Raw genomic sequence first — 25,104 nt, forward strand, 5'->3', positions numbered from 1 at the left:
GCCAGAGGATGGGAATGAGACTGGGCGTCAGACATTGGTGGTAAACTCCCAGGTAGACATTTCAACGCCTCCCGAAGAAGGCTCACCACGGGCATCGGGAGCCTTGTCCCCAGGACATGGAAAGCCATTCCTCTCTGTGCACCGACAACCTTCCTGCTTCCTCACACCCTGAGAAGGAGGACCCCCTGCCCCCAGGCCCAGAACTCGGGAAGAGTGCTCCTCTCCCAGGAAAGGCTGCTGATCCTCTGGGACACGGGGTAGGGAACGGGGCTACAAAGACCTGACAGGGGCTGCCAGAGGCTCAAGAAATGAGCCCCACCCCGCTTCTCACCAGGACAGCAGAGGCCATGCCCTGCAGAGTGTCCAGCTCCTCCTCCCCCTCTTCCTCCTCCTTCTTCAGGAGGATGTAGGTGCCTCCAACCATCCATCCCATCCACACAGCATACAAAGCTGCTACCCTCTGGCCGAGGCATTGGGCCTGGGTAGGGGACCCCCAGCTCCCTGCGATTGCCGGCCCCGCCCCTGCCCAGGCCAAACGCCTTTGGCAAAGGCATTAGGCCTGGGCAGGATACCCCCAGTTCCCCGGGATTGCCAGCTCCGCCCTTGCCCAGGCCTAATACCTCTGGCTGAGTTGTTAGGCATGGGCAGGGGCCCCCTCGGCTCCAATAGAAGGCTTGGCTCTGCCCAGGAGCCCCCTGGCTCTGGCCCTTTCTAGGCTGCTCAGGGCCCACACGGGGCCTACCTCTGAGTGACCTGGGTGCTGATGATGTTCCCGGGACCCAGACCGCTGGGTGCCTATGTATGCAAATTAACCGCCATCTTTGTTGGATTAATTTACATACTAGTCCAATTGGCTGGTGGGTGTAGCAGACAGACAGTCAATTTGCATGTTTGTCTATTATTAGGTAAGATGTTCCATACTAAAATATTAATCATGTTAATAAGAATTGTTCTATTTTCAGGGATAATTACTAAGATAATTCTATTAGCTATAAAAATAAACTGATGAAGTTCTATAAAATTGATTTTATTTTACTAGAATATAAAATTCAAACTTAGTTTATTATAAGATTTGTGGAATCACTAAAAGGTGTTAAGTATAAAAATAATTAAAATAAGGTTGAGGATGATTAGAGTACATGAAAATAATAATACTTTTTGAAAGTAGGATGGTTTAAAAAATTCAAAGTGGCATATTAAACGGTAACTTATAACAATAATTTTATAAAAACGTTATTGGGAGAAAAATATGAAAATATCTAGAAAAACTTATTTTAATTGAAAAAAGGCAAAAAATAGAGTGGGTAATTAGTATACATTCTTGGGATATAAAAATACAAAAAATGTAGTGGACACTATCCTCACTCAGTAAGTATTATGTTTAAGATTTAAAGTAACTAAATCACCAAGTCATTCATATTACGAAGTTATATTTCTTGAGAAATAACAATTGAAGAATTTTGAAAACTAATATTGACCTGCCCAAACTTGGGCACATCAACTCAGTTTTTCAACAGAATGAAAATTTGCCATCTATAGGCCAGAAATTGACTGTATTCAGAGAAACAAAAGGCCTCTAAAGTATCGGTGGTTCAGCATCTAACAAAATCTGTTGTCATTATTATTTTCTCCATTCTTTTTGGTTAGTAATCAGCAATTCTAACTTTATTGGCATTCCAGGCAGGACAAATTCAAAGAATTATAGCAATTCGCTAATTGCTCTTTTAATGACAGACATAATGTAGTGCAATAATCTCACTTTACTGGTAAATTATCTCAGGTTCAGAGAGGTTAAAGCAACTTATTCAAGACCATCCTTCCTCTAGTTAAAGTCTCCCAAATACCCAGAAAAGACACAAGTATTGAATAATACTGTAAGAATTATTACGGACTGATGGTCCAAAGATTATGTTCAATTTCTTTGACCTTTCACACAGGAAATACCATCTGGAAAACATGACACATTTTTAGTGGAACCTCTGTTAATTTTGCCAGCCAGCATTACTGTGCCATTCCAGTATTGCAGTGAGGCCAGAGGAAAATTGCCACTGGGGGCTTATGCAAGGGGACAAAGGCTCTCTTTCTGAAATTTCGATTTGAAGGCCTAGACTTCAAAGTTGGAAGCAGTGTGGGATCCTTGCCTTGTTTAAGCCACATTATACCACCAGAAACAATACCCTGGGGAGTAATAAACTCATGTGACCTTTCCTCTCTGTTACTTTCCTCTGTTACTCCATTTCTCTTTCTCTAACGGTCACACTGAATATTCTTTTGAACCACTTTGCTGTGAATGTCTAGGAAACAGCACAGTTATGGTATGACTGGTATGAATAATAAGAAACCCCTCCCCAGAGGAAAATGAGAGGTACACTGAGCAAAGTTTTCAGTGGGGCCCTTGATCTGAGGCCTTCCAGTGTATCAGGCATCTTACTACTTTCCTTCATGCTATAAAACCACACCCTGGACATTAATTTCCAAGCCAAATTACAAACCTCTGCCTGGTGTCCATATTTTCCCTCTATCTTCCTTCAAGACAAAAACATCCCAACAATTTGGAAGAAAGTTATTTTTAAAAAGAAGAAACAGTTGTCTGAAAGTTCTCAAGGCAGGCAACTCAAATTGTACAAGACTTGCATTTAATCTACAGCGCCCAGAAATGCCCCAGGAATCCCTTCCAGTTGGCTGGGCTTCTGGACCTGGGGGACAGACAGCGGTTCCTCCCTGTTCCTCATGGGAACTTGTAGCAATTTTCTGGGTAGGAAATCAGTCAAATCTGATGAAATCCGGTGTGGGGAAGTCCAGCCTCAGCCCCAAACTTCCATGGAGCTGGGTCAAGTGCAGACATCAGTGGTGGGACCATGGGGAGCGGGTCTAAGAGGAGGTGGGAGCGCTTGTTCCTCTGAAACGCTGTGTGAGGCCTGGGACCCCAGGGGCTTGACACATGTTGAGGGGAGAGCCCCAGGGTGCTGGTTGCAGCTCCCTTTGCTCCCAGGCCTGCCTGCAGTGCTTACATCCAAGGCTGTAGGGGGACCTGGTGGGGGTGCGGGCAGGGTGCTGGTCGGCCTTGGACTCCTGCTGGGTAGGCAAAGAGATGGACTAGGCTGCACCCAGCTGAGGTCCCCGCCTCAGGGAGGAAGTGCATCAGCTCAGCTTCTCGTCCTGGTACAAGGGGGACACCTGGTTGGAGACACACAGGGAGAAACGCAGCTGGAGAACCACTGGGAATAATCAGGGCTGATCTGTCCTCCTCATTGGATTTGTACCTCAATTCCTCTTACTTGCCCCCTCTACACTACAACCTTGATAACCTTGAAGAAAAGAGGTGTTTTATTCTTGTTTGTTTGTTGTTTCAAAAATTCTGGTGAAGTTGTGCCTTCCTGGCTCATCCCTTCCTTACTGGCACCAAGTGCCCCTTCTCTCAGGAGTGACCCTGGTGAACCGACCCCTCTGTCGCCTCAATATATTAGTGGAAAATGGCAAAGGAATTTGGGGCCAGAAGATGGTTTGGCCACAGCCCGAAGACCAGATTTCTTTCTAAACTGTCTTTCTAAGTGTTTACTTCAGTCCTTCCTGTGTTTCCTCTGTCTGGCCAGCTGTGCAAATGCCCCTTCCTGGCTGTGCATCCCACCTGGGGCAGGCAGCTTCAGAGTGGGGAAGGGAGCTGCCCATGCATTCCACCTGTGCACGGGGTGGGGACTCACCTGCTGTTCCTTTGCCCTCTGGTTGGAGATCAGCTTGCCTCTATGGGACCTGGGAGTGGCTGGAGGGATTGGAGTAGGGGTGGGAACAGGTGCACCCAGCAGAGGCCATTACTTAAGGATCAGATTGACAACCTTCTCACCCCCAAAGCTTAACCACACTCAGATGGCATGTGAGGCTGTAGCCTCTCACATATTTGGTGGAAATCCAAAATAGTAATGGCATGAGTTCTAGGGGTGGGGATGGGAGTGGTGTTAGGCAATAGCTAATTAATTTACATATGGAATTACAACTTTGACGCAGAGATCACATTTCTAAGAATGTATTACAGAGATTAAGTGATGAAAAGAAGTAATGCATATGCACAGGGTCTTTCTGGGCACTCCTATTTTTAACAGCCAAGGACTGAGTGGAAATAACCCCAGTGGCCTTGGGGAGGGGAGTCTCCTGAGAGAATGAGGGGAGATCTGAAAATACAGCAGTTAAAATCCATTACAATTTGTAAATAGGGTTGCAGTAACCTCCTCCTCTTCCCCTATACAGCTGTCTTCAAGTATTTCCATGTGGAGAGGTGGTAGAGACATAAATTAGACATATGTTAGGCAATTTCACAGTTCAGTCATTTAGTTAATGAGAAACTATTAAGCATCTACTCTTCTAAAAGCAATGAAGATAAATAGCAAAGAAAATAATTACTTTTCTCATGGATGGTACATTCTAGTTGGGAGAAAGTAGACAATAAACAAATATTTAACAGGTCAAGTGTGAACAAAAAAGTGACCACATACTAAACCTGACAAGCTCATGGCAGGTGCATGGCAGGCCTTACAAACTCAGAGACCTAAAGTAACCACCCAGTGTTATCAGTCCCCTTCCCCCTGGGTGCTTGGAGTTGAGTCCTTACAATACCTGAAGAAAAAGAAATTTCTGAGACTCACACAGGAGGAGGAGTGATTTACATCCCTGGGTGTGCAAAGTCCAATTTCCCTTCATCCAGGCCTAGAAAATGTGCAGCTGGGGACTCGGCAGAGCTTGAAGCAGAGCCAGTGTCCAGAGTTTCCTTCCCACAGTGGAGCTGGTTGCTGCATAACATCAGGCTACTTGCAGTCCATTAGTCCATTGTGTGTGGGGGCCACATGGCCTTGGCCTATGTGGGCAAATGCAGGAGCATGAAAGTCCCACAGGCCAGGAGGGTGGGCGTAGCAAGAGAGAGAACTCCTTTGTTTAGGAAGTAAGTGTCTCAAATCTTCTCCACTTGTGAGGGCCACACCTACTCTAGCCCATGACCTGTTCTCAGGTGTTACTGACAGTCTCTTTCCCTCTTTCACTGAGACTTGCCTGGGCATGCAGTCACTAGTACTCTTCCCCTGTCCAGTCCCTTCCCCCCACCATCTGTGGGGACTAGCCCTGGGGAGGGTTAAATTGCAGTTTTCTGGCAAAGCTGCGTAAAAGACATGCCTATGAAATTCGGCCTTCCCTTTGCTCCTCTCTAGTTATTTGTAACTGGGTTTATTACAGAGGTATTACTGATGCAAAAAGAAGCTGACCATTCAATGGATAACAACAGAAAATTTCAAAACCAAAATCATAACTTGAGAATTTAATCCACAGTAAAGTGACATTTTCAACGAGGCGAGAAAAGGTGGCTTGTGACAGGTGAATAGCCATTTTTAACAAAAAGTTCTTAAAGGTTAACACCATGCGCCAAAATACATCTTCGATTGAGTAAAACATTTATTTGACGGAAATAATACATAAGTGTAAGAGGTGGGCCCAAGAGGAGATTAGGAGGATTGCAGAAAGGGGTTTCATTTCATAAGCAGAACAGGCACTGGTTTCTCATAAATTTACACTTGCAGACACATGTTGCCACAATCTCTGAAGCCATGAAAACGTCCGTCTGTTCTTGCATCAGGTACATTCCCTGGAGCTTGGCTGGGGCACAAAAGGATGAGGAAGAGAAATAAACTGAGTCACAAGGAGATTTAGAGATGTTTTTAAGGGGAGTTTTCTGGGGCACTAGACCTTGAGTATCCTGAAGTTCCATACCACCCTAGCCCTTGTCTTAGGCACAGACTGCTTTTTAACTGGGGTGAGTCACCTTTGTAAGCATCTGGAAACACTTAGCCAACTCCCAGGGGTGTTTGAACAGAACCCACACTTGCTCACAGGCAGTTCCTGGGATTTGAGAGGCTTGGGCCTTGGGCATGGGCTCTGGCTGCCCTTGACCACAAGGCTCTGTGCACATGGGCAGTTATGTCAGAGGCTGTTGCTTGGTTACTATGATTCTGAGCTGGGAGATTCCAAACTGCCAAACTGTCAAACTGCTGAACTGCCATGCTTGAATGCTGTGGCATGAGGTGGTTGGCAAGAGAGCTAGTTTTGGGCTCAGAAGGTGCGAAAAGTGGACGGAGGGTGAGGCTTCTCTGAAGCCTGGACTCTCTATCATGAAGAAGGTGTCTTCTGTTTTGAAGGAAGCTGTCAGGCTGGATGTGGAATCGCGTAGTGCCTGGGCCACGGTCTCCCCTACCAGTGGGGCAAAGGTATCCCCTACCAGCGCGGCCATGGTCTTCCCTACCATTGGGGCAAAGGTCTCCCCTACCAACGGGGCCACAGTCTTCCCTAGAATTGGGACAAAGGTATCCCCTACCAGCAGGGCCATGGTAGCCCCTACCAGTGGGGCCACGGTGTCCCCTACCAGCAGGGCCTTGGTTGCCCCTACTAGTGGGAAAATGGTCTCCCCTACCAGCCAGACCAAGATCTCCCTTATCAGTGGGTCCAACGTCTGCCCTACCAGTGAGGCTTCTCTGAAGCCTAGACCCCCCACCACGAAAAAGGTGTCTCATGTTTTGAAGAATGCTAAGGTGACTGTGAACACCCCTATCGCCGGGGGCATGGTCGCCCCTACCACTGGGGCCACGGTCGCCACTCCCACTGGGCCCACGGTCACTCCTTCCAGTGGGGCCACGGTATCCCCTACCAGCGGGGCCATGGTTGTCCCTACTAGTGGGAAAATGGTCCCCCCTACCAAACAGACCAAGATCTCACTTACAAGTGGGACCAACGTCTGCCCTACCAGTGAGGCTTCTCTGAAGCCTAGACTCCTCACTAGGAAAAAGGTGTATCCTTTTCTGAAGGATGATAAGGTGGCTGTGAACACCCCTATCGCCGGGGCCATGGTCGACCCTACCACTGGGCCCACGGTCTCCCCTTCCAGTGGGGCCACGGTCGCCCCTACCAGCCGGCCCTCCGTATTCCCTAAAATTGGGGCAAAGATCTCCCTTACCAGCGGAGCCATGGTCCCCCCTAACAGTGGGCCCACAGTCGCCCCTACCAGTGGGGCCACAGTCTCCCATACCAGTGGGGCCATGGTTGCCCCTACTACTGGGAAAATGGTCTCCCCTACCAGCCAGACCAAGATCTCCCTTACCAGTGGGTCCAACATCTGCCCTACCAGTGAGGCTTCTCTGAAGCCTAGACCCCCCACCACGAAAAAGGTGTCTCATGTTTTGAAGAATGCTATGGTGACTGTGAACACCCCTATCGCCGGGGCCATGGTCGCCCCTCCAACTGGGCCCACGGTCGCCCCTCCCACTGGGCCCACGGTCTCTCCTTCCAGTGGGGCCACGGTATCCCCTACCAGCGAGGCCATGGTTGCCCCTACTAGTGGCAAAATGGTCTCCACTACCAGCCAGACCAAGATCTCACTTACAAGTGGGACCAACGTCTGCCCTATCAGTGAGGCTTCTCTGAAGCCTAGACTCCTCACTAGGAAAAAGGTGTATCCTTTTCTGAAGGATGATAAGGTGGCTGTGAACACCCCTATTGCCGGGGCCATGGTCGCTCCTACCACTGGGCCCACGGTCTCCCCTACCAGTGGAGCCACGGTCGCCCCTACCACTGGGCCCACGGTCTCCCCTACCACTGGGCCCACGGTCTCCCCTACCAGTGGAGCAAAGGTCTCCCCTACCAGCCGGCCCTCCGTATTCCCTAAAATTGGGGCAAAGATCTCCCTTACCAGCGGGGCCATGGTCCCCCCTACCAGTGGGCCCACGGTCGCCCCTACCAGTGGGGCCACAGTCTCCCATACCAGTGGGGCCATGGTTGCCCCTACTAGTGGGAAAATGGTCTCCCCTACCAGCCAGACCAAGATCACCCTTGCCAGTGGGTCCAACGTCTGCCCTACCAGTGAGGCTTCTCTGAAGCCTAGACCCCCCACCTCGAAAAAGGTGTCTCATGTTTTGGAGAATGCTATGGTGACTGTGAACACCCCTATCGCCGGGGCCATGGTCGCCCCTACCACTGGGCCCACGGTCTCCCCTACCAGTGGGGCCACGGTCGCCCCTACCACCGGGGCCATGGTCTCCTCTACCAGCGGGGCCACGGTCTCGCCTACTAGCAGTGCCATGCTCTCCCCTACCAGCGGGGCCACAGTCGCCCCTACCAGCGGGGCCATGGTCTCCCCTACCAGCGGGGCCACGGTCGCCCCTACCAGTGGGGCCACAGTCTCCCATACCAGTGGGGCCATGGTTGCCCCTACTAGTGGGAAAATGGTCCCCCCTACCAGCCAGACCAAGATCTCCCTTACCAGTGGGTCCAATGTCTGCCCTACCAGTGAGGCTTCTCTGAAGCCTAGACTCCTCACTAGGAAAAAGGTGTATCCTTTTCTGAAAGATGATACGGTGGCTGTGAACACCCCTATCGCCGGGGCCATGGTCGCCCCTACCACTGGGCCCACGGTCTCCCCTACCAGTGGAGCAAAGGTCTCCCCTACCATCCGGCCCTCCTTATTCCCTAAAATTGGGGCAAAGATCTCCCTTACCAGCGGGGCCATGGTCCCCCCTACCAGTGGGCCCACGGTCGCCCCTACCAGTGGGGCCACAGTCTCCCATACCAGTGGGGCCATGGTTGCCCCTACTAGTGGGAAAATGGTCCCCCCTACCAGCCAGACCAAGATCTCCCTTACCAGTGGGTCCAACGTCTGCCCTACCAGTGAGGTTTCTCTGAAGCCTAGACCCCCCACCTCGAAAAAAGTGTCTCATGTTTTGGAGAATGCTATGGTGACTGTGAACACCCCTATCGCCGGGGCCATGGTCGCCCCTACCACTGGGCCCACGGTCTCCCCTACCAGTGGGGCCACGGTCGCCCCTACCACCGGGGCCATGGTCTCCTCTACCAGCGGGGCCATGGTCTCGCCTACTAGCAGGGCCATGGTCTCCCCTACCAGCGGGGCCACGGTCGCCCCTACCAGCGGGGCCATGGTCTCCCCTACCAGCGGGGCCACGGTCTCCCCTACCAGTGGGGCCACAGTCTCCCATACCAGTGGGGCCATGGTTGCCCCTACTAGTGGGAAAATGGTCCCCCCTACCAGCCAGACCAAGATCTCCCTTACCAGTGGGTCCAACGTCTGCCCTACCAGTGAGGCTTCTCTGAAGCCTAGACTCCTCACTAGGAAAAAGGTGTATCCTTTTCTGAAAGATGATACGGTGGCTGTGAACACCCCTATCGCCGGGGCCATGGTCGCCCCTACCACTGGGCCCACGGTCTCCCCTACCAGTGGAGCAAAGGTCTCCCCTACCATCCGGCCCTCCTTATTCCCTAAAATTGGGGCAAAGATCTCCCTTACCAGCGGGGCCATGGTCCCCCCTACCAGTGGGTCCACGGTCGCCCCTACCAGTGGGGCCACAGTCTCCCATACCAGTGGGGCCATGGTTGCCCCTACTAGTGGGAAAATGGTCCCCCCTACCAGCCAGACCAAGATCTCCCTTACCAGTGGGTCCAACGTCTGCCCTACCAGTGAGGCTTCTCTGAAGCCTAGACCCCCCAGCACGAAAAAGGTGTCTCATGTTTTGCAGAATGCTATGGTGACTGTGAACACCCCTATCGCCGGGGCCATGGTTGCCCCTACCACTGGGCCCACGGTCTCCCCTACCAGTGGGGCCACAGTCGCCCCTACCACCGGGGCCACGGTCTCCCCTACCAGCGGGGCCACGGTCTCCCCTACTAGTGGGGCCATCGTCTCCCCTACCAGTGGGGCCACGGTCGCCCCTACCAGCGGGGCCACGGTCTCCCCTATTAGCGGGGCCATCGTCTCCCCTACCAGTGGGGCCACAGTCGCCCCTACCAGCGGGGCCATGGTCTCCACTACAGGCGGGGCCACGGTCGCCCCTACCAGCGGGGCCATGGTCTCCCCTACCAGCGGGGCCAAGGTCGCCCCTACCAGTGGGGCCACAGTCTCCCTTACCAGTGGGTCCAACGTCTGCCCTACCAGTGAGGCTTCTCTGAAGCCTAGCCCCCCCACCACGAAAAAGGTGTCTCATGTTTTGAAGAATGCTATGGTGACTCTGAACACCCCTATCGCCGGGGCCATGGTCGCCCCTACTACCGGGGCCATGGTCTCCCCTACCAGCGGGGCCACGGTCGCCCCTACCAGCGGGGCAATGGTACCCCCTACCAGTGGGCCCACGGTCGCCCCTACCAGTGGGGCCACAGTCGCCCCTACCAGCGGGGCCATGGTCTCCCCTACCAGCGGGGCCACGGTCGCCCCTACCAGCGGGGCCATGGTCCCCCCTACCAGTGGGCCCACGGTCGCCCCTACCAGTGGGGCCACAGTCGCCCATACCAGTGGGGCCATGGTTCCTCCTACTAGTGGGAAAATGGTCTCCCCTACCAGCCAGACCAAGATCTCCCTTACCAGTGGGTCCAACGTCTGCCCTACCAGTGAGGCTTCTCTGAAGCCTAGACTCCTCACTAGGAAAAAGGTGTATCCTTTTCTGAAAGATGATACGGTGGCTGTGAACACCCCTATCGCCGGGGCCATGGTCGCCCCTACCACTGGGCCCACGGTCTCCCCTACCAGTGGGGCCACGGTCGCCCCTACCACCGGGGCCATGGTCTCCCCATCCAGCGGGGCCAAGGTCTCCCCTACTAGCGGGGCCATGGTCTCCCCTACCATCGGGGCCACGGTCGCCCCTACCAGCGGAGCCATGGTCTCCCCTACCAGCGGGGCCACGGTCGCCCCCACCAGCGGGGCCATAGTCTCCCCTACCAGCGGGGCCAAGGTCGCCCCTACCGGTGGGGCCACAGTCTCCCTTACCAGTGGGTCCAATGTCTGCCCTACCAGTGAGGCTTCTCTGAAGCCTAGCCTCCTCACCACGAAAAAGGTGTCTCATGTTTTGAAGAATGCTATGGTGGCTGTGAACACCCCTACCACTGGGCCCACGTTTGACCCTCCCACTGGGCCCACGGTCTCTCCTTCCAGTGGGGCCACGGTCTCCCCTACCAGCGGGGCCATGGTCTCCCCTACCAGCGGGGCCACGGTCGCCCCTACCAGTGGGGCCACAGTCTCCCATACCAGTGGGGCCATGGTTGCCCCTACTATTGGGAAAATGGTCTCCCCTACCAGCCAGACCAATTTCTCCCTTACCAGTGGGTCCAACGTCTGCCCTACCAGTGAGGCTTCTCTGAAGCCTAGACCCCCCACCATGAAAAAGGTGTCTCATGTTTTGAAGAATGCTATGGTGACTGGGAACACCCCTATCGCCGGGGCCATGGTCACCCCTACCACTGGACCCACCGTCGCCACTCCCACTGGGCCCACGGTATCTCCTTCCAGTGGGGCCACGGTCTCCCCTACCAGCGGGGCCACGGTCTCCCCTACCAGCGGCGCCATGGTTGCCCCTACTATTGGGAAAATGGTCTCCCCTACCAGCCAGACCAATTTCTCCCTTACCAGTGGGTCCAACGTCTGCCCTACCAGTGAGGCTTCTCTGAAGCCTAGACCCCCCACCACGAAAAAGGTGTCTCATGTTTTGAAGAATGCTATGGTGACTGGGAACACCCCTATCGCCGGGGCCATGGTCACCCCTACCACTGTACCCACCGTCGCCACTCCCACTGGGCCCACGGTCTCAACTTCCAGTGGGGCCACGGTCTCCCCTACCAGCGGGGCCACGGTCTCCCCTACCAGTGGGGCCATGGTTGCCCCTACTAGTTGGAAAATGGTCTCCCCTACCAGCCAGACCAAGATCTCACTTACAAGTGAGACCAACGTCTGTCCTACCAGTGAGGCTTCTCTGAAGCCTAGACTCCTCACTAGGAAAAAGGTGTATCATTTTCTGAAGGATGATACGGTGGCTGTGAATACCCCTATCGCCGGTGCCATGGTCGCCCCTACCACTGGGCCCACGGTCTCCCCTACCAGTGGGGCCACGGTCGCCCCTACAAGTGGGGCCACAGTCTCCCATACCAGTGGGGCCATGGTTGCCACTACTAGTAGGAAAATGGTCCCCCCTACCAGCCAGACCAAGATCTCCCTTACCAGTGGGTCCAACGTCTGCCCTACCAGTGAGGCTTCTCTGAAGCCTAGACCCCCCACCACGAAAAAGGTGTCTCATTATTTGAGGGATGCTATCATGTTGGCTGTGAACACCCCTGTTGCCGTGGCCAATGCCGTCCCTACCAACGGGGCCATGGTCTCCCCTACCACTGGGCCCACGGTTTCCCCTACCACTGGGCCCATAGTCTCCCCTACCACTGGCCCCACAGTCTACCCTACCTGCCAGACCAAGACCTGTCCTACCAGGGGGGCCATGGTTTCCCCTACCAGCGGGGCCATGGTCTCCCCTACCACTGGGCCCACGGTCGCCCCTACCACTGGGCCCACGGTCTCCCCTACCAGCGGGGCCACGGTCTCCCCTACCAGTGGGGCCATGGTTGCCCCTACTAGTGGGACAATGGTCTCCCCTCCCAGCCAGACCAAGATCTCCCTTACCAGTGGGACCAATATCTGCCCTACCAGTGAGGCTTCTCTGAAGCCTAGACTCCCCACCAGGAAAAAGTTGTCTCATTTTTTGAGGGATGCTATCATGGTGGCTGTGAACACCCCTGTTGCCGTGCCCAATGTCGCCCCTACCAACGGGGCCATGGTCTCCCCTACTACTGGGCACACGGTCTCTCCTACCAGTGGGGCCACGGTCTCCCCTACCTGCCAGACCAAGACCTCTCCTACCAGGGGGGCCCTGGTTTCCCCTACCAGCAGGGCCATGGGTTCCCCTACCAGTGTGGCCAATGCCTCCCCTACAAGCCAGGGGCACAGTCGCATGGAACCCAGGAGGCCTAGCTTTCAAGACAAAGATTTGAATGTGATCCACAAGGCAGCCAGAGAGGGCAGCCGGCAGCTCCTGAAGCACATCCTCTTTTTCGGGATAAGTGACCTGAATTCAAGAGATAAGAAGCGCAGGTAATTGGGACTGCAAGGCTGGGGGTCTGAGGTGCCCTGGGAAGAGGTGGGTGGACCTGGGAGAGGCACGCCCTTGCCTGGCTCAGCAGCTGGAGAGCAGCCTCCTGTCAGCCAGGGCTCTGGGCTGACTTCCCTCCTGGGACCCCGCAGCACCTCCCTGCTGGACACCTAACCTGGGGGATAGCGCTCAGACCAACTTTATGAGCCTCAAAACATAAAGACCCACTCATAATTCCTCTTACAGAACACTTTCCTGACAACTTTAAAAAAAATATTTTATTAGTTTTTTACAGAGAGGAAGGGAGAGCGATAGAGAGTTAGAAAAATCAATGAGAGATACATCCATCAGCTGCCTCCTGCACACCCCCTACTGGGGATGTGCCCGCAACCAAGGCACATGCCCTTGACAGGTATCCAACCCGGGACCCTTCAGTCCATAGGCTGACACGCTATTCACTGAGCCACACTGGTTAGGGCTTTATTGACAACTTTTAAGTGATTGAACTATATATCAATAATTGAAATGAAATTGAATATATACAGCATTTTATATTTGATGTACACATTTTTATACCATAATGTTACACACCTTAGAAAATTAAATAAACAGAGAGAGAATTCCCATAGTAGATCAACTACTAGGCTAAAAGTTGTTTAGGTAAAATCTAATAATCACTTTATATCAGTGTACATGTATATGTTCTTTACTAAAAAAATATTTTTATTGATTTCTGAGAGGAAGGGAGAGAGAAACATCAATGATGAGAGAGAATCATTGATTGGCTGCCTCCTGTATGCCCCCACACTGGGGATTGAGCCAGCGACCCTGGTATGTGTCTTTGAAGAGAGTAAAACCTGAGACCCTTCAGTGCCTAGCTGATATACTGTCCACTGAGCTAAACTAGTCAGGGCTATTTATACTTTTTTTTAAATGATTACAAACACTTCAAAAGCAAGATTTCAGGAGATTGATTGAGCAATATAAAAAATTCAAACCCTCTGTCAGAAAATAATATGAGCAGGGTAACAGCAAAAGTAGTAGCAAAATATTTGCAATGAATGTGTATCAGAGCAAAAAAAAAAAATGTCTTCATGTTACAGAGAAGTTTTTGAAATCAACAAGAAAAAACTAACTTGAAAGTAGATTAAGTACATTTTGGATATGTGCAAGTGACCAATGGACACAGGAAAAGTACTTAGTATCCTTGGTAGGAAAAGGAATTTAAGTTAAAAGAGGAAAATAATATTTTCCATCCACAAGGTTTGTGAAGATGACCAGTGATTATCCTTATACTGCTGCTTAAAGTTTAAGTTGCTTTTGACTTTTCCATAGGCAATTTGGTACCGAGTACCACATTTAAAAATATATGTATATTCCCTACACCCATCAATTCTATTTATACTAAAGTATCTTTATGAAATAATTAGATAAATTACATAGTTTGTTTCATTCAGCACTGCTTAAAAGAGCAATATAATAATAAGAAAAAAATCAATTTGGTTATACATACACACAAACAGATTATGATCTTGTCTTAGCCAAAAATAGGTGCAAAATAAGATAAAATTTATTTCTGAGCATTTGTATTAAAAATGAGCATTTCTTTAAAAAAATCTGATTTCTGCAATGAACATGTACAAAAGTTCCAGTAAATATTATTATGAATGAAATCATCCTGGGTAAGAGCAATAATATGAATCCTGCACAGATAAAATTGATTGCTCACTTCCTGTTTTGTGGACTTATTTTTGAAATTCTTTTGAGGATTGGTATCTTCAGAAGGAAAGGGAATCTTTTTTACATTTATTTTTATTGTTGACACTGTTACAGATGTTCCCCTTCCTTTCCCCCCTCTTAGTGCCTTTCCACCCAGCCCCCTTCAGCCTTCACTTCATAGTTGTCTGTGTCCATGGGCTATGCAAATATGCATATATGTTCTTTGGCTAATCTCTTTGAGTCCCCCCAATTCCCTCCCTCCCTCTGAGATCTGTCAGACTGTTCCATGTATCCATGCCTCTGGTCCTATTTGTTTGTTAATTTATTTTGTTCCACAGGTAAATGAGATCATATGGTATTTGTCTTTCTCTGACTGGCTTATTTTTGCTCAGCATAATAATCTCTAGGTCCATCCATGTTGTCACCAAGCATATAAGAGTTCCTTCTTTTGTACAGCAGCGTAGTATTCCACGGTGAAAATGTACTACATCTTTATCTACTCATCTGCTGATGGGCACTTGGGCTGCTTTTTGTCTGTGCCTGTAGAGTGTATGCATACATCTAATTACACACATATGTGTTTTACTTTATATAGCTTTACTATACATAATATGTAAATGATTATAGATTAATCATTTTAGTTGTGTACTTATGAAAATCAAAAATGGCGCCCAGTATAACTCCATTGGTTGGAGTGTTGCCTGGTACCCCTCTAGTACACTCAAAGGTCGCAGGTTCATTCCAGGTCAGGACACATATCTAGATTGTGGGTTTGATCCCTGGTCGGGGTACCTATGGGAGAGAACTGATCGATGCTTCGCCTTCACATAGATATTTTTCTCTCTCTCATTCCCCTCTCTTCCTCCCTCTTTCTCTACAATTAATTAAAAATATTTTTAAGTTAAATAATTTATTTTTGTCTTATTTATGACAGATGTCTCCTATTTGTTCCATTTTTGTCCCCCTCAACCCAGCCTCCACCCCACCACAGGCTTTTCCCATACTACTGTCTCTGTCCATGGCTTATGAATATATGTATATATGTTCTTTGGTTAATCTCTTCCTGTTCCCCCATCTCCACCCTGAGATCTGTTACTCTGTTCCATGCATTCATACCTCTGGACATATTTTGTTCATCAGTTTATTTTGTTCATTAGATTCCACATATAAGTGAGATACGTGATATTTGTCTTTCTCTAACTGGCTTATTTCTTTAAAAAATAGAACATATCAGTGATTATTCCTATTCCAGAAGTGTCATTTTAACTTATAGAAGTTTTCTTAAAAAATATTGAACTCTCCCACTATGTTTATTCATTCTTTCAATCCATCTTTACATGAAACATAACCTGAATATCTATTATGGAGCAGACATAGTCTACACAGGACCCTTCCAGTCTATCTACCAGGCCCTTTTTTCATCCTTAAAATGTTCATGTTGGCCAATATGAGCAAAATGAGAAACTGAAAATGAAAGTATTAGGACTTAGTCACAGTTGAAGCTTTTTTCTCCCTGGTTTCAAACAAAAGTATTTTTGAAGGTAGGAAATTGTAAGACCTTTTCTTGCCCTTTTGAAAAGTATAATAGTATCAAATAATATTGATCATTGGGAACATCTGTTTTCCATACAATCTGTACATTCAAATATTGGACAAAATGAATCATCCTATTTATTTGAATCCTGCATTTCCTTTGGCTTAAGTTTTCTTGAACATCAAATTACTTTAAAAAATTATTATTTTGCTTTTTTAGTCCTCTTTCCCCCACAAGTTTTTTAAGAACTAAAATTTATTTAAATGCCAACCATTGATTAGAACTGCAAGAGCTCTGTTGTATTCACCATTATTTCACTTAATGTAAAGTACCATGGATGGAATGATGCCAGTATTTTATGTATCACTAAAATTTTTTAATGCTGTCAATAAGTTTTAACACATTCTGAATTAAAAATTGGATTCCAAAGTCAGAAATGTTAAAGTGTGAGAAGATAAGCATGTTAGAATCATTGAAATACTGTCTTCTTTCTGATCCTTAAAACAGGTCTGCAGAATAGATGTAATGATATCATTTTACTTAATTGAAATGTTGTCTTTATAAAGTGGCAGTAATAGTAATAATGATACTAATATTATCTAACAATTATTTTGCCAGTTTTTTGTGTGTGCTAAGAACTATAGTAAACACTTTGCATAGATTCCCATTAAGCAAACAGTGGTGTCCTGGGAAATAATTATTTTTATCTCCATTTTGTTGATGAGGAAATTAAGGCCAAGTGATAGCTAATAAGTGACAGTTAAAATAGGATCAGACTCAAGTTGAACTGAATTCCCAGGTCATGCTCCCTCTAGTCAAATAGGCTGCTCCTTCATTAATGTGGAGAGAAACAAGAATTAATAAATAGTGTACTGTTTTCAGAAGAAAACGACATATTTGTTTTGAATCATAGGGATAAATGTTTACAATTACATGGATAATTTATGTTTTGAGATAGTGCCCTCTAATTTCCTAACGAGTCCTCTGACTCCCATAGGACTCCTCTCCATGTGGCCTGTGCCTATGGCCGTTCAAGGATAGTGAGACTCTTAATAGAGAGACAATGCCTATTGGACCTCCGTGACAGTGAGAAAAAGACAGCTCTGATTCAGGTATGCACTCGCCAACTATGTCAACATGAGATGGGGTTCATTTAATTATTTAGAATAAAATTCAATTCATCTCATTTATCTAAAAGTCATTGGTGAAATTGTGAAATGTTTATTTTGGTTCCTAGAACTTATAATCTCTTTCTTGGCATAACACTGACAGGCCCTACAATATCAGAATGTGAAATGTGCAGCTATTCTGCTAGACTCTAGTGCAGATCCGAATGCAATGGACAACGATGGCAACACCGCTCTGCACTATGCTGTCCTTGGTCACAATAAAGCTATAGTGGAAAAGCTGCTTGTGTGCAAGGCAAATACTGAAGTGAGAAACAAGGTATAGCTCAAGTAACCTTATTTATTAAATATTTGAAATACATGTGTTTAGTTTAGTTAAAGGCATCTTTTTTTTTTTTTAAAAAAGTATTTTTGTATTGAGAGAGGAAGGAAGAGAGAGAGAGAAACATCAATGATCAATGATGAGAGAGACTCACCCATTGGCTGCCTCCTGCACATCCCCTACTGAAGATTGAGCCCACAAATCCGGCATGTGCCCTGACCTCTCATCAACCATGTCCTCTAGGTTCTTGGGTCTACACTCAAACACTGAGCCACACCAGCTGGGCACAAGCATTTTCTTTCTCACATACATATACTGAATGTAATATATCAGGCCCTGTCACCATGGAAACACTCCAAAGCCCAATCAGGGGGCTGGGGAAATGTAGTGTCCACCGTAGGGGGCAAAGCTCTGTCTCCCTTCCACCCCAGAAGGAAGAACTTCCTGTTAGTGCCTGGGAGTGGGAGATAGGCTCAGAGCCCACTAAGGCTGAAGGCCTGGGGGAGTGAAGTGATGCTGGGGACTGGCTGCTGTGCTGCCAGGGGCTTAGGAAATGGTGCTGCTGGGGATGGGTGGGAGGAGGAGGCCCAGTACCCAGCAAGGGGAGCTGGGTGAGTGCAAGAGGGAAGAGGAAGCCCCAGTCCACAGGCAACAAAATAACAACAGGATAGCACGATAGGAACACAGATTCTTGGCACCCGTACTGTAAATGTTGGAAGTGAGATTTGACAAATGATGTTGCAGTTAATCTGTTGAAGGGAGAATGGAGGGCATTTTAAAGGGAAGAACAGTCAGTGACTGCACAGAGGTGAGAAGAAAGGGGCTTTTTTTTTTTTTAATTCTCACCAGAGGATAGTTTTCCCCATTGATTTTAGAGAGAGTGGAGTGGAGGGAGGGAACAGATGAGAGAGAGAGAGAGAGAGAGAGAGAGAGAGAGAGAGAGAGAGAAACATCTATGTGTGAGAGACACATAGACACATCGATTGGGTGCCCACCCCCCATAGGGCTGGGGATCCAACCTGCAACCAGGGACTTGCCTTTGAATGGGAATCTAACTCCCAACCCTTCCATGTGCAGGCTGACACTCCAGCCATTGCGTAACACTGGCCAGGGAAAAAATTGGATGCTTTTTATTTACTTTCTATATTATATGTGTAAGTTCAGAGGATCTTTCATAATTTTTAATATTCAATTTGGATATATGTAATTTCTTAAATTATAAATTGTTTTTGCTGCTTACAGAGTGACCTCACACCACTTGCACTTGCTAAACTTGCAAACAATGATGAAATGGTGGAATTACTAGAAAGCAGAGCTGCAAAAGACGATCAGAGAAAAAGGTACAATAGTTTGTTCTTTTAAAAATTTTATTTGGAGAGTACATTTATTGAAGCTGGGGACAGTGAAACAGGAAGCACTTCGGATAGAAGAAGAGGGTGTTAGTTGGGACCATCCTAAGCTGCCAGAGAGATTCAAATAAGGCTGCAGGAAACGACCAGACGTTCCTTTGTCCTGTGTTACCAGATCTGTACTCCAAGGCCACTCTCTATCTCGTGGAGCATCTTTGTTTAGGGAGTGGAAGGTCGCATAAGGCCTTTCCAGAATAGTGAGCACCAGCTTGCCTGAGGTTCCATAATTGAGGTTGTCCCCTCAAATGATCTCTTTGCCATAACAATGAAACTTTACCTCAGGTTTCAAAATTTAAATTATGCCTCACATGGAAGCCAGTCAACAGAAAGCTCTGAATCAAAAGTAGGTTATTGGTCCTTAAAATTGCTAAGGGCCCATCCATGACTCATCAGTATCCGTGGGTGACCAGTAGGATTGCATCTTCCAAGCCAGTTGGGGTGGACAGGGAGAGTAAGCGTCGTTCTCATGAAGATCTGCTGGCTCACAGTGAGAGCAGGTAGAGGAGGAATAGTTGTCCTGGCTTCTGTTAGTTTCCTTTCTGCTGCTGGTGATTCGCTGCAGAAATACAGGGAGGGAGGTGCTGTCTGACTGCAGGAGGTCACGTGTTTGTACAAACACTCAGCTGCCAGTTACATAGCAGCTGAGATGCATGAGGTACAGACCACCAGGTGAGGACAGGTGACAACCAGAATTCATAACATCTGAAAACTGCAGCATTTGAATGTTAGAAGCCATGAATAGCCCACATTGGGGTTGATTTGGGATTCCAAAATAGTTTCGACAAATAAAGTTCATAACTAGATTGTTTTCTTTCTTTCACTATTTTTCTGATCATGTCATTTTGCTGTCTTATCTCATTTCATCCTCCTAACAACCTTCTTAATAAGGTAATAAGATTCTTATTTTGTAGTGGAGGGTCTTGAGACAAAAAAAATGACTCATTTGAGAACAAATGGCTATGGGTTATAGAACTAGGATGTGTGAGTTCAAGACATTTATGATATGTCAAACTAACTCTAATTGATTCACTGAACTATACTGCCCTGAAGTCATGACTATTACACCTTATTTTCTTTAATTACATGCTTCATAACACACTTGTAGAACTTACGTATTTAAAGTGTATGGTATAATTAAAGTTTTAATATTAGTTCTGATATTATGTGAAATATTCTATGAATTTAGTATATTTGGAAAATATTTTGTGTTGATATTAAGAGAGTAATACTATTTATCACCATTTTTTGTACATAGGAAGCAACCACTAATTTATGAACATAAAGAAGAAAGAAGACCCGAAACATTTCAAAGTAGCAATCTTGGTAAGACTTCAAATACTGAATTACTCTTGGTGCCCCTAACATAGATGAAGTAAGAGTAGGAAAGTTTTGATAATGGAAGAACACTGTAAAAATACAAAACAATATGTAAGGTGCATATATAGTTTTTCTCAATGTATTTCTTAACAGCATAGTATTCAGTATTATTAACAAAGTTAATTGTAGGTAATTTAAAATCTGGTGCAATATTATTTGGAACGAAATTCATTTATTTAGAACTGACCCCTAAAATCCTATATGATACCTTTATGTAAAAAAGAAAAAAATCATAATTTAAGATGTTGTGCCAAAACCGGTTGGCTCAGTGGATAGAGCGTCGGCCTGCGGACTGAAAGGTCCCAGGTTCGATTCCGGTCAAGGGCATGTACCTGGGTTGCGGGCACATCCCCAGTGGGGGATGTGCAGGAGGCGGCTGATTGATGTTTCTCTCTCATCGATGTTTCTGACTCTCTATCTCTCTCCTTTCCTCTCTGTAAAAAATCAATAAAATATATTTAAAGAAAAAAAAAGATGTTGTATGTTTCTACTGTATTCACATGATAACAAATTGGACTTTTTCTAAAAATGGATCTTACCTTTAGTTTTTATAGCAAATGGATTACATGTAGTAAATGAACACTTGGTAATACATAGGGATTTGTCTCACTAAAAAAGTAACTAAAACTAGAAACGCAACAATATTTTTGGGGTACCACAAAGAAACAGCAAACCATAAGAGTTACAGCAGTTAGCCAGTGTGCAACATCCCAATGAGATTGTTTCTTAAAAGAGTTCTACCCATAGTACTGAAGTCAGAAAGAAAATGCCTGTAGAGAAGCATTGTGGATTTGACATATTATACCAACAAGGTCTCACTATTATCAGCTTCATTGCTCAGAACTCAAAACAGAATGAGATATGTTGACTTAATTAGTTGGATTATTGTAATTTCTCTAGAATATGATGCTCTGTAGCCATTGGTCAGTAGGTAATGATAATAACTATTCAAAGAGCCCAACCTGGGACTCAGGAAATGATAATAGCCCTAACTGGTTTGGCTCAGTGGATAGACCATCAGGCTGTGGACTGAGGAGTCCCGGGTTCGATTCTGATCAGGGGCATGTACCTTGGTTGCGGGCACATCCCCAGTAAGGGGTGTGCAGGAGGCAGCTGATCAATGTTTTTCTCTCATCGGTGTTTCTAACTCTCTATCCCTCTCCCTTCCTCTCTGTAAAAAATCAATGAAATATATTTTTTTTAAAAAGTACAAAGGTGTTTCACAATAACAAAAATGCCAGTGTGCTACCCAGATGTGGCACAGTGTGCTACCCAATGTGTGCAATTGGAAATGTTTGAGGACACCTTGGACTTAGTGGACCTTTATCAGAGGACTTGTGTAGGTTGGTTTGCAAGTTATAGGAAATACAAGGATGGACTAGCGTTTTGACCTTGAAGGTGTGCATAATATGAGAGAGCTGTCCCTGGTTCATTTCTGTGTTGTTGTTTTTTTAACAGAATTTTCAAAGAAAATGTCAAAAATAAGTCATTCATTTGTCCACTGAATGGTCTGCTATTTAACTCTCAGGTGTCTTTTAGGTGCTCAGTGTTATTCTGATGTTGCAGAATGGGAACATTTTAACAACACAGTCCTTGCCCTCTAAGAGCTTGTTAGTATCATTGTCACTTCTATTATTCACATTACTTCATTCAGTGCTACTAGCTGCCAGAGTGCACTAGGAGCTTATAATTACCCTTGTTTATTCTTTTGTATTGGCATGTAGGATGCCAGCCTCTTTAAGTCCATGATGAGAACTAAAGTTTTAAACATGTGGGTGAGGCCTTGGCATGGTGGTTCAGTTGCTTAAAGTGCTGTTCCTGATATGCCAAGGTTGTGGTTTTGCTGCCTGGTTATGGCTCATATCAGAATCACCTAATGAATGCATAAATAAGTGGAACCAATACTCCTTCTCTCTCCCTGTCTCTCCTCGTCTTTCTAATGAATTCTTTTAAAACCTTCAAAAATAAATTAAAAAGTGGGTATGTTTTTGTTGTTTTTTTCTTTATTGATTAAGGTATTACATATGTGTCCTTACCCCCCAATGCCCTCCCCCCAAACCCCCTCTCGTCTCTCACCCCTGGTGTCTGTGTCCATTGGTTAGGCTTATATGCATACATACAAGTCCTCTGCTTGATCGCTCCCCCTTGCCCCCACTCTCCCCTACCTTCAGAGGTTTGACAGTCTGATCAGTGCTTCTCTGTCTCTGGATCTGTTTTTGTTTATCAGCTTATGTTTTTCATTATATTCCACAAATGAGTGAGATCATGTGGTATTTATCTTTCTCTGACTGGCTTATTTTGCATTATACCAATGCTCTCCAGTTCCACTTATGCTGTTGCAAATGATAAGAATTCCTTTTATTTATTTATTTTCTTTACAATAGCGTAGTATTCATTGTGTAGATGTACCACAGTGTTTTAATCCATTCATCTGCTGATGGGCACTTAGGCTGATTCCAAATCTTAGCTATGGTGAATTGGGCTGCTATGAACATAGGGGTGTATATATCCTTTCTGGTTGGTGTTTCTAGTTTCTTGGGATATATTCCTAGAAGTGGGTTCACTGGTCAAATGAGAGTTCCATTTTCAGTTTTTTGAGAAGGCTCTATACTGTTCTCCACAGAGGCTGCACCAGTCTGCATTGGTGGGTGTGTTTTAAAGTAACGAACACAAATAGGTTTGCCAGGTAACGAGACAGACGGTGATGTTTGGCAGGAGGAATCTTTATAGAGATTACATGTTTGACAGCAGGAGCAGCAGAGCAAGGGCTAAGGTGTACACATGAGCTTTGAGGGATTTAGGAGCAGTACTCTTTTGATGGGGCCCAATGTGCGTTAAGGGAATGGTTGGGAATGAGGTATATATGTAGCTAAGGCAGCCTTATGAAAGTCTTTAGTACCACAGAAAGGACTAGATGTTTTTTCTTTTATAATTTTGTTTTGTTAAAATATATTTGGCCCACAATAGATTACATTCAGGTATATGACAGAGTAATTTATGTTTCTCATGATGTGTTCACAATGATAAGCAAATGATAACCATCTTACTGTGCAAAGTTATCGCAACTTTGACACGCTCCCTGTGCTGTGCACTAGATCCCTGTGGCTTATATATTTTATAACTGGAAGTTTGCACTGCTTATTCATATTCTTCCTTTTCATCCAAATCCTCAACTCACTACCCTCTGGCAACCATCAGTTTATTCTCTGTGGCCATGGGGTCTGTTTCTGGTGTTTTAGATTGCACCTGTAAGAGAGACATTATGGTGTTTGACTTTCTCTCTCTGATTTAACTTAGCATAGCACCTTCTTGGTCTATCAATGTTGCCATAAATGGCAAGAGTCCATTCTTACTTATGTCTGAGTAATATTTCTTTCTTTCTGTATATGTACACACACATCCCACATCTTCTTTATTCGTTTATCTATGGAGGGCACCTAGGTTGCTTCCATATCCTGGCTACTGTAATTAATGCTGCAGTGAACATTAGGGATGCAGATATCTTTTCAAATTCCTGTGTATGTTTCTGTACAATAAACACCCAGAACTGGAATGGCAGTTGTATTTCCAGTTTTTTGAAATAGCTCTGTGCTACTTTCCACCGTGACTGTACCAATTTACAATCACATGGACAGTGCATGAGGCTTTCTCTGTTCTCCATATCCTCGCCAACACTTGTTTTCCATTTATATTTTGGTGACAGCCATTCTGAGAGGAATGAGCTGGTACTTCATTATGGCTTTCATTTGTATATTCCTGATTAGTGATGTTGAGCTATGTGTTTCCTGTAATTGTTTTAAAAATATGTTTTTATTTATTTTTAGAGAGAGAGGAAGGGAAAGGGAAAGTAAGATAGAAACATCAATGAGAGAAACATCATTTCGATAAGCTGCTACCTGCTGCCCCTGCTGGGGAAGCAGCCTGCAACCCGGCCTGTGCCCTGACTGGGAATCGAACCAGTGACCTCTTAATGCAGGGCACAATGCTCAAGCCTCTGAACCACACTGGCCTGGCCTATATGTTTCTGTTAAATAGGGAGAAAAGGGACAGACTTTCAGTTGACTCCCTCTAAAGTTTTATAGGCCTGAGTTATATCACATGCTCATTCCTAAACCAGTTATTGGTAAAGTAGGTACTGTGATGAGCTCAGTATAATCACTTCCCTTTTTGGAGCTGGGGAGATGCCACCTTCTTTGTGTATCAGGACAGTCAATGTCCAGATAGAGATGTGGTTCTCCAGCAAGAATGAAGACTGAGGCAGGGAGCCAGCAGTGCATACTGCAGGGATGCATTGGAGTTTTGAGCAGAAAAGTAATAAGATTAGGTTTGATTAGGGCCCTCTGGTTGTGATATGAAGCAGGGATAGCAAAGTTTTCCTTGAAAAGGGCCTGATTTTAGTCCATGTGGTCTGCCTTATCTACTCAAGTCTGCTATTGCAGTGTGAGGGCGGTTCTAGAGAATTTGCAACTGAGTAGGCACAGCTATGTTCCAGTGAGACTTTATTTGAAAAACCAGATGGCAGCTTCTATTTGGCCTGTGGGCCCTAGTTTGATGAACCCTCATGTAGAGAACAGATGGAAGAAACCACGTAAAGAGACTGGGAGACGAAACTAGCTCTTGACTTTTTGGACTAGCATCAGTCCATTATGAAGTTTCCATCCATCCATGCTAAATGTGT

General features: G+C 46.6%; 1 protein-coding gene across 1 annotated transcript in view; it reads left to right on the forward strand.

Moving 5' to 3' along the window:
- Positions 1-20,372, forward strand: part of LOC308523125 (gamma-tubulin complex component 5-like) — an 88,200-nt gene extending 67,828 nt beyond the window's left edge. The window contains exons 4-7 of the mRNA XM_081096805.1: positions 17,189-17,303; positions 17,464-17,637; positions 18,883-18,980; positions 20,305-20,372. Coding sequence (XP_080952931.1) covers positions 17,189-17,275 — 87 coding nt within the window. The 3' untranslated portion in view covers positions 17,276-17,303; positions 17,464-17,637; positions 18,883-18,980; positions 20,305-20,372. The remainder of the gene's footprint in view (positions 1-17,188; positions 17,304-17,463; positions 17,638-18,882; positions 18,981-20,304) is intronic.
- Positions 20,373-25,104: the final 4,732 nt, after the last annotated feature.

Source organism: Myotis nattereri (genome assembly GCF_964212035.1).
Source record: "Myotis nattereri genome assembly, chromosome: 1".
In the NCBI taxonomy this organism is placed as follows: domain Eukaryota; kingdom Metazoa; phylum Chordata; class Mammalia; order Chiroptera; family Vespertilionidae; genus Myotis; species Myotis nattereri.